This window comes from Rutidosis leptorrhynchoides, chromosome 3 (genome assembly GCF_046630445.1).
Source record: "Rutidosis leptorrhynchoides isolate AG116_Rl617_1_P2 chromosome 3, CSIRO_AGI_Rlap_v1, whole genome shotgun sequence".
Lineage (NCBI taxonomy): Eukaryota > Viridiplantae > Streptophyta > Magnoliopsida > Asterales > Asteraceae > Rutidosis > Rutidosis leptorrhynchoides.
In genome coordinates this window covers 162,195,591-162,214,513 of record NC_092335.1, presented here as the reverse complement: position 1 = coordinate 162,214,513, position 18,923 = coordinate 162,195,591, and the positions used below count along the sequence as shown (strand labels likewise).

The 18,923-nt window shown below is 35.0% G+C and overlaps 2 protein-coding genes across 2 annotated transcripts; both read left to right on the top strand.

Annotated features, from left to right (window-relative positions):
* The first annotated feature begins 460 nt into the window (after positions 1-460).
* LOC139896955 (F-box/FBD/LRR-repeat protein At1g13570-like) lies at positions 461-2,709 on the top strand. The gene is made up of 5 exons (XM_071879588.1): positions 461-607; positions 1,159-1,743; positions 1,817-1,924; positions 2,010-2,162; positions 2,242-2,709. Exons 2-5 carry the CDS (start codon positions 1,177-1,179, stop codon positions 2,554-2,556), a joined length of 1,143 nt encoding a protein of 380 aa, XP_071735689.1. The 5' UTR covers positions 461-607; positions 1,159-1,176; the 3' UTR covers positions 2,557-2,709.
* Positions 2,710-5,093: 2,384 nt separating this feature from the next.
* LOC139896954 (F-box/FBD/LRR-repeat protein At1g13570-like) lies at positions 5,094-7,918 on the top strand. Its single transcript, XM_071879587.1, has 5 exons — positions 5,094-5,250; positions 6,351-6,950; positions 7,031-7,138; positions 7,217-7,369; positions 7,452-7,918. Exons 2-5 carry the CDS (start codon positions 6,366-6,368, stop codon positions 7,764-7,766), a joined length of 1,161 nt encoding a protein of 386 aa, XP_071735688.1. The 5' UTR covers positions 5,094-5,250; positions 6,351-6,365; the 3' UTR covers positions 7,767-7,918.
* Positions 7,919-18,923: the final 11,005 nt, after the last annotated feature.

The window sequence follows — 18,923 nt, the reverse complement described above, 5'->3', positions numbered from 1 at the left end:
AGTTTAACGATGGTGCCGGAAAAATTTAACTCGTCGCGAGCGAGAAGATATGACCCGTTGAATATTTGAGTGGAGTTGATTTAAGGTTTTTTATGAAAATGGTTATGTGACACTTTACCCCCGGTTGGGGGGTCGATTTTAATTAGTGAACAAAGTGGGGGGCTTTTTTTGGAAAAAAAAGGAAGGTGGAAGAAAGGAAAAAAAAGTGAAATGACGAAATTGCCTCGGTTACTATTTACCATTTTTGTAAAGTAGGTGGAAGAAAGAAAAAAAAGGTAAAATGATAAAATTATCCCTGGTTAATATTTTTGTCTAATAGTTACGTAGTAATATGGTAATGGTAATTTTAGCTCACCCGTACCCACAATTAAATTTTCTGTATACATATTTAATATTTATCCGTCACGAACACCATTGCTATTACTATATTTGTAAATCTACACAAAATGGTGGTAACGTTTTATGAGGACTAAAATTAAATTGAACACGATCCATTCGCTGTAAAAAAAATTTGCCCTAATTTAAATTACTCCTAATTTAGGGCTCCAAATTGTAGCTGGATGATGATGATAATGGAGCCCTAAATCGATCAAAAAGCGCAGCAGAGGTAATTCATAGTCTCTTCCTTCTTGTAGAAAAGCGAACATGTATTATTCTATTCATTAGCTGAACAACTCATTGTACTGCCGATTAAATATAACTTTTATTCAAGTTCTATTTATTTTTCCATTTATAAATTCGATTGAGAAGCAGCACAGCTACACATTACTCTAATCTGAATTGAAAATTATCTTACTCGAAACTCCTAATTTTGTAGCCCTAGATCTGATAATAATAATAATATTTTTGATCCATCCTGAAGAACAGTGCGTTTGATTTCTCACCTTTAATACTTCCGAAAGTTAAAGAAAATGTCCTTTTATCTTTAAAACTACCGAAATTTTGATAATGCGTCCCTGTTTATGTGAATTATAGTTTCAAAAAGCTCAGTTATAATTTACAGTATAATTTTAGGTTTTTGTTTCTATGAATGGATTTTTTTTTCCTCTCTTTAAAAATATATTTGTCACCTAACTTCTGGATAACATTTTCCCTTTTTTATAACCAAATGCAATTGTTTATACTTTCAGTTTTATTGATTTGTATTATATATTCCAGATTTGTTGAGTGTATATTATGAAAACTCAATGCCGAAGTTCGGATATTATCAGCTCCCTTCCTCAAAACATAATCGAAACAATTTTAACTCTTATGCCAATCCGAGATGCATTGAGAACCAGCATTTTATCAAAGAGATGGAGGTATTGCTGGAGGACTATGCCCAAACTTGTATTTGATCATAACCTGGTTGAAGGTGGACATTTGGAGAAATCTAGGCTTGTCAATGCGATCTTCCATGTTTTGTTAATACATCGTGGTCCGACTATTATAAAGTTTGAGCTTGATGTCACCAAATTGGGCATGATAACCGAGTTTGACCAGATCATATTTTCTCTTTCAAGGATTAGTAATATGAAATGTTTGATCATTGATACTTCAGACACCTTCTATAAACTACCCACATCCTTCTTTTTAATAGAAGGATTAGAATCTTTAGAGCTAACGGGTTGTGATTTTGAACCTCGGGTGACATTTAATGGATTTAGTAAGTTGAGGAAGATGCACTTTGAAAATGTTCTGGTTTCTGCTGAAGAGCTTCAACATTTCCTCTCGAGTTGCCCCCTACTTGAGGAACTCGCTTTGGTAACGTGCATATAACCTTTTATGAAGCTTCTTTACTTGAGGATATCATTTTAATGAATGTTTATTGATGCAGATTGCTCGTGAAGAAGGATATGTAGATGAAAAATTCATGAATTTTGTAACGTTTCTCCGGTGTGTGCCTTTAGTTCATACTTTAGCTATCTCAGAGTATTACATGAAGGTGATTTTGGTTAAAAATTGCGTGTATCTCATACAAGAATATTGTGATTGCTAATCTTTATTTATTTGTTTATTTTCTGTTAAAGTATTTGGCTGCATGTGGTATGCCAAATAAGCTTTCGACTTCGCTTCACCTCAAAGATGTTTATCTGGATGTGTGCCTAAGGGAACAAGATGTAATTTCGTCTGCCCTTTGCATAATCAGGAGCTCCCCAAATCTTGAGAAACTTTATCTTCTGGTATGTAATTGTATTGCTTACGATAATGGTTCTTCAAATACAGTTTTAATGAGACATTCAACCTTGTTTTCTGAATTAGATGTATGATAATGAGAAGTTGCCGATTAAGGAAAGTTCCATCAAGTTTGTTGATCTCAAAGACGACTTGAGTTTGACCTTAGATCATCTTAAGCATTTTGAAATATTACGTTTTAGTAACAATGTGTTTGAGATTGAATTTGTGAAACTCATCATGGCTAAGTCGCCTGTACTAAAGATAGCACGAATTGAGCTTAAGGACAATGTTTCTGTTGACGAAGAATTGAAGATTTTTAGAGACATGGTTTATCTGCCATTTCCCCGTGCATCACCTTCAGCAAAATTACTTATCGAACGCCCACCAACTTCTTCATAAAGACTAAGATTTTGGCAATGTTAGGTAATTGTCTTTTTAATATTAAGGATTGTCAAAGCAAAGTGTTGCTTTTAGTGGACTTTTTTTGTGGGATACATGTTTAGATTATGTTATTATGTCGTATGAAATGCTACTTTTTGCTTTGTAATGAAAACAAAGCTAGTTTTAGAAGTAATCATCATGTGCAGAACCCAGTTAAGTTAATTATTTTGTACGAACTGTTTGATCTTGTTATGGGTGCTTATGTATGTAGATTCTAAGATAGGCTTAAAAGAACCCCTAATCATTCAAGTTTATTATTTTGGAGCAGGATGACAGTTGAGATTTTAACGTTGGACTTTATTAGTGATCTTATGCCAATATTTGATGCAATTAAAACTAATGGTTTGTTGCACAAGTGGAGGTAAAGATGTACATTGGAAGCTGCATGATTATTCAGGGTGATGAGAATAGATACATAACCTAGAGGAGTAGATTATGTTATCATATTAAGGGTATTAAGGGTATGTTTGGTAAAACTAGCTTGTAGATGGGAGTTGTTAGCTTTTTAGATGTATTTAGTTTTAGATGTATTTAGTCGTTTGACAGATAGTTGAAAAGGAGAGTAAAATGACAAAAATGTATGAGCTTTGTTTTAAACGCTAATTCTAGTAGTTTTTAGTTTTTATCCCTGTCTAAAATGCTCTTTTAACCAAACGATGTTTTTTATTAGATACGAGTTTTTTCATAATAGTTGGTATAATCTAGAAGCTCTTAAAAGCTCCATACAATCTTGTATATTCATAAAAACTCATGTTGCATCAGCTTCTTAATTTTCTATAAAATACTCATGTCCAGTGGCAATCCTAGTCTTTGTCTTGCGGTGTCACGTGACATCACTAGATTGGAATTTTTTTTTACAAAGTTTCTTTCAAATTATATAGGACACCACTAAATTCAACGAACCCACATAAAAGTAGGGATTTATGACTTAGAGGTAAACGACCACTAAATATGAAAAGTACTTTGAATTTTGATCCTAGATTCGCCTCTATTTATACATAGTTTTGAAAGTTTGAGTTATGCAAATTTGCGAGATACTAGACTTTTGTTACCTTTTCTGAACTAGAAGATTTAATATAACCCCTCACTAAATGAAAAGAGTTTTTGCTCTTCAGTTTACCCGGAATGATTATAGTACCATGAACTGGTTAATCAGATTAATTCACTGCGTAAATATTTCAAACTGAAATTCGGCGATGAATTCTTTGAAGGACCTGCTTTTAATAAGTAATCCATCCAATGTAATGTCTTACACGTTATCTACACAATCTCGTTACTACACAAATGTCCATATATGTACACAACCTCTCTTTTTTTGTGTATAAATTAAGTAGTTGTTCGAGATTGACCCAATGATGCGTCAATCATCAATAAATGCTACTGTGAAGCAGTTTATTCTTTCATTAGGGCTAGTTGATGGTCACTTTTACTCATAAGCTATTGCCATTACTGTTCATTTTGCGGCGGTTAGTGGTCTTAATGAAATAAGGGTGTTATTTCTGTTTTTATTATGCAATCAACTGTGTAGAATAAGATTCCATGTATTCGGTATGCTGATCTAAATGTATTATATTTCTGTTTTTATTATGCAATCAACTGTGTAGAATAAGATTCCATGTATTCGGTATGCTGATCTAAATGTATTATATTTATTATGCAATCAACTGTGTAGAATAAGATTCCATGTATTCGGTATGCTGATCTAACCGTCAATTCTCTTGTCTCTGCGCGGAATATGACGAACCGAGCGTTTTTTTCTTCACAAATTGACTTCTTCCCGGTTATGCGATTCTTCTCCACGAACCCCGAACTCCGCTCTGATACCAGTTTGTTGGGATCGAACCCGCGCACATATCACTTTCGAGATCGATCCCGATCACATTAAGAACCACACAACCATGTATAAGTCAATAATAAACGACAAAACATAAAAAGTAATACTCACACAACATTTTACGTGGAAAACCTCTCAAGGGAGAGTAAAAACTACGGGACCAGCGGCCACTTAAATTTCACTATATACGAACAATATTACAAGAATGAACGCTCCTTACAACACTCTTGAATACAACCACGTATCTCTCAACTCATCTCTTACAATAACGGAATTCGCTCCCATCGTTATTTAATCACCGAGACCACCTTACGAGACGGAGTAGAACGACTCTCATAAGCTTTCTATTTTTCTTCCTACCTCCTCCACTTTTCTTAATATACAATGACTACATATTTATAGTCAAACATTTCCATCAAAATTCCCTCCATAAAACTCCCTCTAAAATAATTCTCACCAAAAACTCCCACCGAAAAACTTTCTACAAAAAACTCTTACAATATTTAAATAATTTAATTCAATAAATAACATTTTTTTAAGGGGACAATTATTTCGCGACAATCATTTCGCGCGCAATAACGCGAGGAAAAACCTTATGACTGTTTTTGTATATCTACACAAAATGGTGGTAACGTTTTACTAAAATTAAATTGAACCTTATGACTGTTTTTGTATATCTACACGTTTTACAAAAATTTGCCCTAATTTAACTGGTTTATCACTTCCGCGTTTGGTTGCGCACTCTTCGCACTTTCAGTCCCAAATTGTAGCTGGATGATGATGATAATGGAGCCCTAAATCCATCAAAAAGCGCAGAGGTAATTCATAGTCTCTTCTTTCTTGTAGAAAAGCGAACATGTATTATTCTATTCCTTAGCTCAACAACTCATTGTACTGCCGATTAAATATAATTTTTGTTCAAGTTCTATTTATTTTTCCATTTATAAATTCGATTGAGTAGCAGCACAGCTACACATCACTTTAATCTGAATTGAAAATTATTTTTACTCGAAACTCCTAATTTTCTAGCCCTAGATCTGATAAAAATAATATTTTTGATCCATCTTGAAAGAACAGTGCGTTTGATTTCAGGAAATTACTTTGATTTCTCACTTTTATACTTCCGAAAGTTAAAAGAAATGTCCTTTTATTTATCTTTAAAACTACCGAAAGTCTGATAATGCGTCCCTGTTTATGTGAATATATAGTTTGTAAAAGTTCAGTTATAATTTATAAAGTAAGGTTTTTGTTTCTATAAATGTTTTTTTTTTTTTTTTCTTTTCTTAAAAAATATATCTGTCACTGATCTTCTGGATAATACTTTATCTTTTATATAACCATACTGGTGAAATGACCCGTGAAACCACGAGTTTGTTTAAACGAAACAGTTTAATGATATGTTTTAGGTATTAAGTTAACGTAAATGCTAAAGTCATTTAGTTTAATGACCCGTGGAACCACGGAGTCCGACTAAGAAACTCGTCCGCTGAACATTTCATCAAACACCTAAAGTGCATATCAAACAATTCACATCCAATCATAAGAGATAATATTAGTTGTCATTAATTTTAAAAGTGTAAATCAAAATATAAAATTAGAATTGGTTTCCTTCTGCCTAACTTTTATACGTTCTCGTACTCAATTCAAAATAATTAATTAAAACAATTCAAAATTATTTAATTTTAATAATTAAAATAATTATTAATAAGATTTAATAATAATAATTAATTAATAAGATTTAATTTTAATTCAAAATTATTTAGATTAATGACATCACCCACCATGCTTAGATTTTTTTTTTTTCTTTTTGATTTTTTCTTAATAAATGAATTAGCCTAATAATGACATCATCATTATAGGATTTTAATATTAACTATAGATAGATTCCCTTGTCAATACTTTCGGTTTTATATTGCAGACTTGTGGACCGTATATGATGAAAACTCAACGTCTAAGTTTAGATATAATCAGCTCCCTTCCTCAAAACATAATCGAAACAATTTTAACTCTTATGCCAATCCGAGATGCATTAAGAACGAGCATCTTGTCAAAGAAATGGAGGTATTCTTGGATGACCATGCCCAAACTTGTATTTGATAACAACTTGGTTCGAGCGATATCTGGTACTGGAATTTTGTTGAAATATAAACTAGTCAATGCGATCTTCCATGTTTTGTTACTACACAGTGGTCCGGCGATACTAAAGTTCGAGCTTTCTGTCAACAAATTGGGCATGGAAACCGAGTTTGACCAGATCATACTTTTTCTTTCAAGGAGAATTAATGTGAAATGTTTGATCATTGAAAATAATTCAGACCCCTGCTACAAATTACCTACATCGTTCTTTTTGATAAAAGGGTTAGAATCTTTAGAGCTATTCTGTTGTGATTTTGAACCTCCATTGACATTTAATGGATTTAATAAGTTGAGGGACGTGTACTTTGAAGACGTTCGGGTTACTGCTGAAGTGCTTCAAAATTTCCTCTCGAGTTGCCCACTACTTGAAGAAGTCTTTTTGGTAACGTGCATATAACCTTTTATGAAGCTTCTTCACTTGAAGAAATCATTTTAAATGTATGTTTATGTTTATTGATGCAGATTGCTGATGAAAAAGAATATGTAGATGAAAAATTCATTAATTTTGAAACGTTTTTTCAGAGTGCGCCTTTAATTCATACTTTATATATCTCAAAGTATTACATGAAGGTGATTTTGGTTAAAGATTGTATACATCTCATACAAGAATATCATGATTGCTAATATTTGTTTTTTTTTTTTTAAAAGTACATGGCTGCAGGTGGTATGCCAGATAAGCTTCCGACTTCGCTTCACCTCAAAGATGTTGGTTTGGGTGTGTGCCTAAGGGAACGAGACGTCATATCATCTGCCCTTTGCATAATCAGGAGCTCCCCAAATCTAGAGCAACTTTCTTTTCAGGTATATAATTGTATTGCTTACGATAATCTAATCTTCCTGTAGATACAGTTTTAATGACCTTTAACCATGTTCTCTGAATTAGATGTATGATAATGAGAAGTTGCCAATTAAGGAAAGTTCCATCAAGTTTGTTGATCTCCAATACGACTTGAGTTTGACCTTAGATCATCTTACGCATTTTGGAATAATAAGTTTTAGTAACAATGTGTTTGAGATGGAATGTGTGAAACTCATCATGGCTAAGTCGCCTGTACTAACGTTAGCACGAATTCAGCTCGAAGACAAAGTTTCTGTTGATGAAGAATTGAAGATTCTTAGAGATATGATTTACCGGCCATTTTCCCGTGCATCGCCTTCAGCAAAATTACTTATTGAACGCCCAAAAACCTCTTCATAAAGGCTGAGATTTTGGTGATGTTAGTATCAAGGATTGTCAAAGCAAAGTGTTGTGCTTTTATGTGTACTATTTTTGTGGAGTACATGTTTAGATTATGTTATTATGTTGTATGAAGTGCTACTTTCTTTTTTGTAATAAAAACAAAGCTTGTTTTAGAAGTAAAAAAAAAAAAAAAAAAAAAAAAAATCGTGTGCGGAACCCAGTTAAGTTAATTATTTTGTACGTACTGTTTGATCTTGTTATGGGTGCTTATGTATGTTGATTCTAAGATAGTCCTAGAAAGAACCCCGAATCATTCAAGTTCATTACTTGGAGCAGGATGACACTTGAAACAGTACGTACAAAAGGCTCACGTTTAGTTGGCAGTAGCTCGGTCGTTTTGTTTAGGGTTTGTTTACTGTCTTCGAGCCTTGCCGGTTTGCTTGTATCCTTGTTAACAAGTCTCTTTCATTTTCTGATGAAAAGGTTTTGTTATATAGTTTACGTACAAAAGGCTCACGTGTAGTTATTAGACTTTTGTTACCTTTTCTGAACTAGAAAATTCTATAAAGCCTTCAGTAAATGAGGATTTTTTTGCTATTCAGCTTAGTTTACCCGAAATAAATGTAGTACTCGCACTTGTGACCTAGTGGTACACTCAACACCTTGTGTGTTGGATGGAGGTGGGAGGTCTGAAATTCGAGTCCTCTCCCTTAAAACGTTCCATGATATTTATCCGATTTATGGAGTGACCTCTTCGCACTTTCAATCCCAAATTGTAGCTGGATGATGATAATGGAGCCTTAAATCGATCAAAACCTTGCCGTCCAAAAAAAAAAATCGATCAAAAGCGCAGAGGTAATTCTTAGTCTCTTCTTTCTTGTAGAAAAGCGAACATGTATTATTCTATTCATTAGCTCAACAGCTCATTCTACTAGCCAATCAAATATAACTTTTATTCAAGTTCTATTTATTTGTCCATTTATAAATTCGATTGAGAAACAACACAGCTACACAATACTTCAATCTGAATTGAAAATTATTGATAGTGCTCCAAATGAACATATATTTAGTCGCAATATCATCCCAATATTAATGTTTTTAGTTGTAATTATTCTATTTTTAAGTTGTAATCGTTTAAATAAATAAATGTGAAGACGAAGCACGAAGATTAAAGAATTGAAGAAAAAGTGCCACTAAAGCTTGAAAAGTGCCACTAAAGCCATAGTACACTCAAAAGTGCCACTAAAAGTGAGTTAAAGAGTTGCGCGGATTTTGGGAGTTAAGAAAAATAATTTTTTGTGCAAATTACAAATTGCGAAACATAAAGTACAAAATATTAAAGCGTACGAAAAGACGTTCGAAAATCCGGAACCGAGACATAAACCGAGCATCAACGCGCGAGTCAACGGAACTAAAATTACTAGTCAACAATGCACAAGAATATAATATAATATATATATATATAATTATATAAAATTATATATTATATTATATATTAAATAAATAACAGCCGCCCACGTTTTGGAATCAATATGAGCTGTCACAGCTGGCCATGCGATCGCATGCCAGGAAGAAGGTTTATCATGCGATCGCATGAGAGCAAATGTCTGGCCAGGTCCTATAAATTGCAATGTTTTCGGCAGAGTACTAGACACCTTTTCTCTTCTTTCTTTCCTTATGTAAGAATTATATATTTATAATTTTAATTTTAATTTCAATTTAAGTTAATTTTAATAATAAAGTTATGGTTTAGTTGGGTTATTGTAAGAAATGTTTTACGGGTTTTAAGTCGGAACTCTGTCCGTGTAACGCTACGCGATTAATCACCACTGTAAGCTATGTTCTTCCTTTTTAAATTAATGTTTCGTAAATAAGTTATTATTATGCTTATTTGAGCCGAAGTAATCATGATGTTGGACTAAATATTAAGATGGGGTTATTGGATTTTGAACTATAATTAATGTTTGAACAAAAGACCGACACTTGTGGGCATTGGACTATGGACTATTATTAGATGGGGATATTGTCTAATTGAGTGACAACTCATTGGAGTCTGTCGAACCTATCTTCAAATTAATTAACTTAATAATTAATAATGATTATGGTTGTCCTATTTAGTGACGTTCATATGAAATCTATTATAATCATTTAATTAATTATTCGGGTTGGGTAATTGATTATTCAAACTGATCAAGTGGGTAAATTAATATTCATATCTAATCAAAACATGGGTGGATTACATACAGTGATAACTGGTGTAATTGTTGACAAAAGTGATAACTGCGTCACAGTTTAAATCCTTATTTAGTTGGACTATTTGACTTCGGGTATAAGGGTAATTTGACGAGGACACTCGCACTTTATATTTATGACCGATGGAATATTATGGACAAAAATCAGATAGATGTATCAAATAAACCAGGACAAAGGACAATTAACCCAGCGTAATAAATTAAAATCAAAACGTCAAACATCATGATTACGGAAGTTTAAATAAGCATAATTCTTTTATTGTATTTCTCATCATACTTTTAAATACTGTCATTTTATTTATCGTTATTTATTTTACGCACTTTAATTATTGTCATTTATCTTTACGCTTAAAATATAAAATCGACAAACCGGTCATTAAACGGTAAAATCCCTCTTTTATAATATTACTACTTATATAATATTTATATATAAAAATATAGTGTTAAGTTTTCATCTGGATCCCTGTTGAACGAACCGGACTTACTAAAAACTACACTACTCTACGATTAGGTACACTGCCTATAATGTTGTAGCAAGGTTTAGGTATATCCCATCCGTAAATTAATTAAAACTTGTATCATATTTTGTAGTATTTCGTAGTAAAAATAATAGTATTTCGTACACCTCCGCTTCACACATCAATTATCTTACTCGAAACTCCTCATTGTCTAGCCCTAGATCTGATATAAATAATATTTTTGATCCATCTTGAAAGAATAGAGCGTTTGATTTCAGGAAATTTATTTGATTTCTCACCATTTATACTTCTGAAAGTTAAAAGAAATGTCTTTTTTTTTTATCTTTAAAACTACTGAAATTCTGATAATGCGTCCCTGTTTATGTGAATTATAGTTTTAAAAAGCTCAGTTATAATTTATAACTTTAGTTTTTTTGTTTTTTTCCTTTCTTAAAAAATATACTATTTGTCACCTATCTTCTGGATAACACTTTCGCTTTTTTGTTAAACCAAATGCCCTTGTTAATACTTTCAGGTTTATTGATTTGTATTATATCTTGCAGATTTGTGGAGTGTACATGATGAAAACTCAATGCCAAAATTCGGATATAATCAGCCCCCTTCCTCTAGGGGCATTATTGATTTGTATTATATCTTGTAGATTTGTGGAGTGTATAAGATGAAAACTCAATGCCGAAATTCGGATATAATCAGATTTGTGGAGTGTATGTGAAGATCAAGGCCTTTTACTTGAAGTAATTGCCTTGCCTCTAGGGGCATTATTACTCGCTTCACAGTTTTTATGGTTGCGTTTTTATCTGCGCTTTTACTAGCAACATTCGCAGTGCCTTCAGCTGTCGGATTTTTATCCGCATTCCCCTGCGAGCTTGCGGATGCATATTTTGATCAAAGTTCTTCCGCGGTATGCTCTTCGCGGATAGCAACAGTTTGCTCAGAATTGCGTCGTGCCGCAGTTATCTTTTCAGTTGCAGCGTTTAACTGTGTTTCTTCATCAGGAGCAACATTTCCGGATGATTTAGCAACCAATGCTTTCGTTTGCTTACTTATCTCATGACTCGTTTGAAAATCAAACGCTGTTGAATTTCTGAAATCATACGTGTCTACTGTGCTGTTGCTTTTCTTCTTATTATGCGTTGTCATTTTAATTTGATTTCTTCCGTCAGATTTAACAACCTGCAAATCGTTAAACAAGAACACAATCAAAATTGAATTCCGAATTTAATCATTCAAATTCACGAAAGTAAATTTTTCAAATTCAATTCTAAATCGTGTCACACGGATGGCGCCAATTGATCAATCCTAGATTAGAATTAATCAAGGATTGAGTGCAATGAGGGGTGGAATGGGGTGTTGATAATGCTTATGGGACCTTATGACCGTCTTTCACTAACATCGAGTGATCGATCACCATGTCCTGGTCTTGATGGAATTAACTTAGTCAAAATTGTGATGATTCTCGGGCAAAGTCAAGAGTAATTCATAAAAGGCTAGAGGAAACATCCAAAATCAACAACCTAAAATGAGAGACCAAGCCCCCTATTTATAGGTTTGAAATCTTCGCGCCATCTTCGCAGTCTTTAGTTTATGCAGACTTCCGCAACGTCTTAATATGTTTTGTGCGGTTCTTGTTTATTCAAACAGCTCTGATTGCACTTTCTTTTGTTTTGCCTTTTGCACTTAAAATATGCATATACATGCCTATGTATATGACCAATAACGATATTATACTATCGGCGGAATACGTTCATACTTCTACATTATTTAGTTGTTTAGACTATCCGCGTGTTTTTTAGCAAACCACAAGGACTATCCGTGAAATTTTGTCTATTTTTACAACAATTTTTTCATTATAGAATATTAAATTGTGCAAATTTGGTAGGTTAGACCCGATTTATTATATTTTTAGATTTGTTTAAGCCCAATGTAAATATGATATATTTTTTTAAAGGCAAGGAAATATTATTACTCACGAAAAAAGTACAAAGATGGGGACAACACGACCTCCCCCAAGTCTACACGAAATATGAGGAAACTATGCAAAAGAAAAGAAAAATTGGGTGTGCGGAGATTGCACCTCTCATACAAAATACACAATAAGAGAAAAACTCTAGCAATTTAGATACACTTTCGGATCATTCAACCAAGTTAACCAATCGATTTTTACTTTTTTTGCTCGATGAGATATCCATTCGAACTATTTGATTTGTATTTCATTTAGGGCCACCGGGGTGATCCACGATTTACCGCGGAACACCTTGTTGTTCCGGTTTTTCCAAATAAAATACGCACAAAAACGATCGCTAACCATATGTTCTTTCCCGCACTAGAAGTAGAAGCCACAGTGTTACCTCGTAAAATTTCGCTTAGACTTAGGTTTGGGCACGCGCCAAGACCCCACCATTTGTGTACTCGATCCCAAATTTCCCTTGAATGTTTGTAAGTAACGATACAATGCTCGATTGTTTCCATGGCGTCGTCACATAAGGGACATCTAACGGAGTGCAAATCGATCCCCTTTTTGTCAAGCTCGAATCTAATCGGAATTCTGTTTTTTAGTATACGCCACACTAAAATCTCGAGTTTTTTTTGGAATAAGTTTATTACAAAACGAAGCCTCCGAAACTGAAATGTTGGAGAAATCCTGCTGATCAATAAGTGAACACATCCTTTTTACCGAAAATAAACCATCACTAGCCGCAGACCACTTCCATCCATCTTGTTTGTTGAAGTCGAACCGAAAATTGTGCAACAGCTCAGAAAGATTCACGAGTTCATCCAAAGCTCTCCTAGCCGGCATCTTAGCCCAATTCCACTGTAATGGAATCGGACCAGCAGCAGCAGGGCCTGGACCCGCATCTGGAACCGAATGACTAACCACCCTATTGTTGATTAGAGCATCCTTTTCCACATCCAAGTAGAACAATCTAGGAAATTTTATGCATAGCTTGTTGTCACCAATCCAGTGATCGTTCCAAAAGGATGTTGAGGAACCGTCACCGATGTTTTTCACAAATGAATTTTTGAAGTTGATATGCAATCCTTCCATTGAGTTTCCTGCCAAAACAATATTACGCCACGTGCCAAGAGATTGTGTTTGGCGTGAGCTATCCACAATCTCTAGACCACCACACGAACCATGAATACTACTAATAACTTTAACCCAAAGAGAGTTGGTTTCGGTTTTAAACCTCCACCATCATTTACTAAATAAAGCAAGGTTTTTTGAATTTAAAGACCCGATGTTCAACCCGCCCTTTTCATAAGAACAAATGATGTTTTCCCATTTAACCCAAGAAATTTTAGAGCCCGAACCCGACCCGCCCAAAAAAAAAAAGAACGTCTTAACCTCTCAAGTGATTTGAACACGCAAGGCGGGGCACGAAAGAGTGAGAAGTAGTACAACGGAAGGCTAGAGAGAACCGACTTGATAAGAACCAAACGACCACCAAAAGACATCGAGCACATTTTCCAATCTGCGAGCTTGCTTTGTATTTTAGATATAACCGAATCCCAATCTTTAACCTTTTTCATTTTCGACCCGACCGGCAATCCAAGATATGTGAAAGGAAGTTTCTCAACTCGACAACCCAAGTAGTTAGCAATATTAGACGCTTCAACCTCACTAACACCAATACCAAACAAACAACTCTTGTGTAGATTAACTTTTAACCCTGGCGCCCATTCAAAACATTTGAGTAGTTTAAGTAGGTTTATCACATTTCCACGACTCCATTCCCCGATAAAAATAGTATCATCCGCATATTGGAGATGCGATATGAGAACCTTGTTGTTGCCTACTTTAATACACGTGAAGAGATTTTTTTTCACCGCTGCTTTCGCCATTAAGTTTAAACCTTTCGAAGCTATAATAAAAAGAAACGGTGAAAACGGGTCCCCTTGTCGGACCCCCCATTTGAAGCATGAACTCCCTAGTTGGCGACCCATTAACAAGAATATAGATTAAAGCTGAACAAAGACATGCCCGAATCCATTTCCTCCATTTATCCCCAAAACCTATACACTTCATGACATCCATAAGAAAGCCCCAATTATGGCCATCAAATGCCTTTTCGGAATCTACTTTAAATATCAAGCCTTTTTCTGGTTATTCTTCAAGAAGTCAATACTTTCATTAACTACCAAAATGCCATCAAGAATAAATCTACCTTTCAAAAATGCACTTTGCTCCAACCCCACTAGTGAAGGAAGAACCCTCCTAAGTCGATTGGAGAGTAGTTTTGCAATAATTTTATAGTAGCTACCAATTAGACTAATAGGGCAAAAATCACACAAACCTTGCGGGTCACTTTTCGGTACTAAAGTCACAAAAGAAGCATTACAACCACTTGAAAATTCTGCATTTTCCCAAAACTATGATAAAGCATCACCAAGATCATTTTTGACAAGGTTCCAATGTTTCTTGAAAAACCTCATATTAAACCCGTCCGGACCCGGGGCCTTTGTACTACCACAATCGAGGATAGCATTATGAATTTCATCAATATCAAAAGGAACCTCCAAAGATAGAGCATTATCATTAGTGAGAACCGGGTACACGAGGTCTTCAAGGCAAGGTCTATCGATGTCAGGCTCTTCGAAAATTCGTTTAAAGTGGTCAAAAGCCGATGCTTTAATGTAACCCGGATTGGTATCCCAAACTCCGTTAATATTCAATCCTCGAATGTTTCAACTGTTGTTTTTCCTCCGGATGACCGAATGAAAAAATTTCGTGTTTTCTTCACCAAGTAAATTCCAATTCATCCTCGCTTTTTGCCTCAACATGCTAGGTTTGACCCTTTCCCTTTCTAACCATTGTCTCCTAGCGTCTTTCCAAGTTTGGAGCTCCACATCATTAAGGATGCAACTTTCGGCTTTTAGTTCCAAATTTAAAGATGTAGACCTATGCTCCTCAATTTCACTATCGATTGAATCATACTGATTTCGGCTCCAAACTCTCAATGCATTCTTAACATTATTAAGCTTATTACGGAACATACAATTTTTTCGAGGGACCATTGGAACAAAATTGTTCCAAGCATTAATAATGATATTATTCGCTTCCTCCTCTTCAAGCCAAGCATCAAAGACTTTAAACTGTTTCGGGCCAAAGTTCCTTTCTTTATCTTTTAGCATGATAGGACAATGGTCCGAGATATCTATATCCATAACCATCGTCGAGAGATCTTTCCAAATAGAGATGAAATTACTAGTGACAAGGAAGCGGTCGATCTTACTAAACATTAAACCATCATCACTCACCCTAGTGAAATTCCTACCACCAAGAGGCATCTCAATTAAACATGAGTTTGAGATAAAGTCATTGAACCTTTTAGCACGATACTCAATAAATTCACAATTGAGCCTTTCCGAACAATCCCTCACTTCATTAAAGTCACCGCATAATACACACGCTTCTTCACAAGAAAAAACCAATTTACTAAGGGCTTCCCATAATCTTTGTTTTCCAAGGTAATCATGCGGCCCATAAACATTAATAACAACAATCTTAGTTCTATTGTCCCGCCATGTATCTTTAACCCTAGTAACTCGATCAAAGTTAATAATGTCCTCAGCCTCAAATTTGGATGGATCCCAAATAAGTAATAGACCCCCACTTTTACCCACTTTTTCCTTCTGTAAGAATTCACATTCAGTCGAACCCTATAAATTATTAATCCAGGTTCTGTCAACAATTCTCAGTTTTGTTTCTTGAAGAGCAAAAAAAGATGGTTTTTCCTTGCAACAGAGTCTTTTAACCCACCCGATTTTATCAACACGATTACGTTCCCCAAAACCTCTAACGTTTAGTGATATAATCTTCATTGAAAAAATAGAGATGCGAAAGAAAGTGACAAAGAGTAAACTTACAGATTGGAAGCTTTCTGCTTCCACTTCAGCCCAATTTTACCCCCATATTCTTTTAACGATTTGGTGTTGATGGAGTTAGCAGAGGGTGTAGTCGATTGAGAATCGCTTGCATTGACCTTCAATTGTCCAGACTTCATCCCCCTGGATTTCACTGCACAAGATGAACATGTAGATCTAATTGTGGAATTGTCGGGTCTGGAATTTTTTGCTGCTAACTTCAAATTCATCATTCTAGAGGAAGATTTCCATCTTCTAATGTTGGACCAACAATAATTTTTTTCGATTGTGTGCAACCAGAACCCCCAATATTGTATCGCACAGATTTAGTTTTTGATGAAGCTCCTTTACCTGCGTTAATATTATTGGGGATAGAGTTGGGCTTGGGGATTTTGTTTATAACTTTTTGGCCCAACTCCAGGTTATGGATCCCTTTATCAACCTCCAGGCCCAATGTGGATGACCCACCAACAAATTTATTGGACATGATGATATTCAGATCAGAATTAACAGGATTAGGCTGAATTGGCTCATTTTCCACAACAAATTCTTTTGGCCCAATACCTTCTTCATCTTGGCCCAACTCCTCGGTAGCATCAACAATTTTAGACCCAGAATTATTAACATCACGGCCCAAAATCAATATGGACATCTTGCACTAGCCCGTTACCCATACCATTAGTCTCTTGTTGAGCCCTACCATCGCAATAATTGCGTGACTGCTCATTTCTGCTTGGAAAATTCAAATCCCTGACAGGATCCTTGGGACTACACATAACGGTATCAAGGTTTTTTCATGCGAGGCAAGTTATCATTAGGTTCTTGGAAAATTTTCCTAATTCCCATGTCAACCACCTCTTCATCTTCAACATCAATCGGAATTTTGTTGCCGAAAAAACTTGAATTGCCCTGGAAAACGGAGTTGGTACCATGACATGACCCACCGCCAAGACCATTCTTATCAAATCTGCTGTGATTATCCAACTTATTTTCCTCTAGGTTTTGATTTAGATTGTTCAGGACATTCTCGAATTCGAGAGGATCATCATCATCATTTTTAGTATTGTATTCAGATATGAGCTCGTCGTCTTCATTATCATATGTATTCTTCAACAAATTCCTTTTCTTCTTCATCTCCTTCATCCGAATGGGTGATCACATTACCTTCAGGATCCTCTGGAATAACAATGGTGTTGCTAGTATCTTCCTTTACGTGAATCTTGAGAACATTATCACCAATATTCACTGTGACCCATTCGTCTATACGAATTGAGCCTTGAACATGGATTAAGACTTTTCCATTTATGAGATTTTGGTCAGCAGAATCAATTGAACAGTTCAGTGATTCAAGCACTTCCCCCCAAAGACTAGCAATCCCATGGAAGATTTTTTCGTTCCAACACAACACATGTACACCCACGATCTCAATCCACACCAATCTGTGAGATGGCCAAAACTCATGGTTCAAAAACCTGGCGTTTTTACACCATTTATGTAAAGCATGATCCTTATTATTTAGAACGTGCTTTGCTTCAATCAATGAATAGAAAACAAACAGCAGTTTTAATCCCCCTAAATACTTTATATCACAGTTAGTGAGGCCTTCAGCCTTACACATATCTTTTATATGAAAGATTATTTTCCAGTCCTTTATAGACCCAATAATGGATCTACGAGACAGATGATGGTTCATCACCTTTGGATTGAAGGAGATAATTTTACCATCTTGGTTATCCACAGCAGCAGCCATCTTCGCATGAATATTATTAAGTGTTTCTCTCAAATCTTTTTTCTCGAATCCTTTTCTGTTAAGAGTCTCTCTCAAATCTTCTGCCTGATTATCCAACACACTTTTGTAAAACCTATCATCCCTAAAAGCATTCCTAAAGAATCCCGAATCATTTATCTTCTTTTAAGCGGAACGTGCGTATCCTCTTTTCTATCAGACCTTTCAGTTGCCCTAAAGATTCTAATAGGTTTATCTTCGAATTGAATCTTTCTTAGTACTAATAGAAGATAATCCACATCACCTACATGCCCAAAACAAACAAAAGCGAACTTTTGGCCACCTCTAAGCCTCTTGCTAGCCATGTAAACGTCTTTGAGATCGCCACATTTTTTCAAAAGTCTCCAAAGATCTGCAACACACCAACTCTCGGGGAAGTTGAAAAACATAAAGGTGTAGTTGTAGCGACCCCGACAAATCGTCAAGTGACGGCGTCGGCTACGTGGATCCCATTACCTGATTATAAGTCTTTAAGATAACGTTTGACCAAAATATGTCGCCTTCATTTCAAAATAAAGATTGTTTCAAAGTTTACAAGAATTGTTCAACCAAAAGTTAAGTTACAACGTTATAAGTACGATTGAAATTCAGGCGACACAGTTTAAAGTAAAGTCAAAAGACGTTCCACGAAAAGCATGTATACTCGACATCCAATGCAAGTATCAAATAATGAGCGGAAGCATGTATCACATATCGTGCAAGACCTGAGAAAAACATAGAAATCTGTCAACGAAAACGTTGGTGAGATCATAAATGTATTTGTAAAAGTATATTTTGAATCACAAGGTTTAGT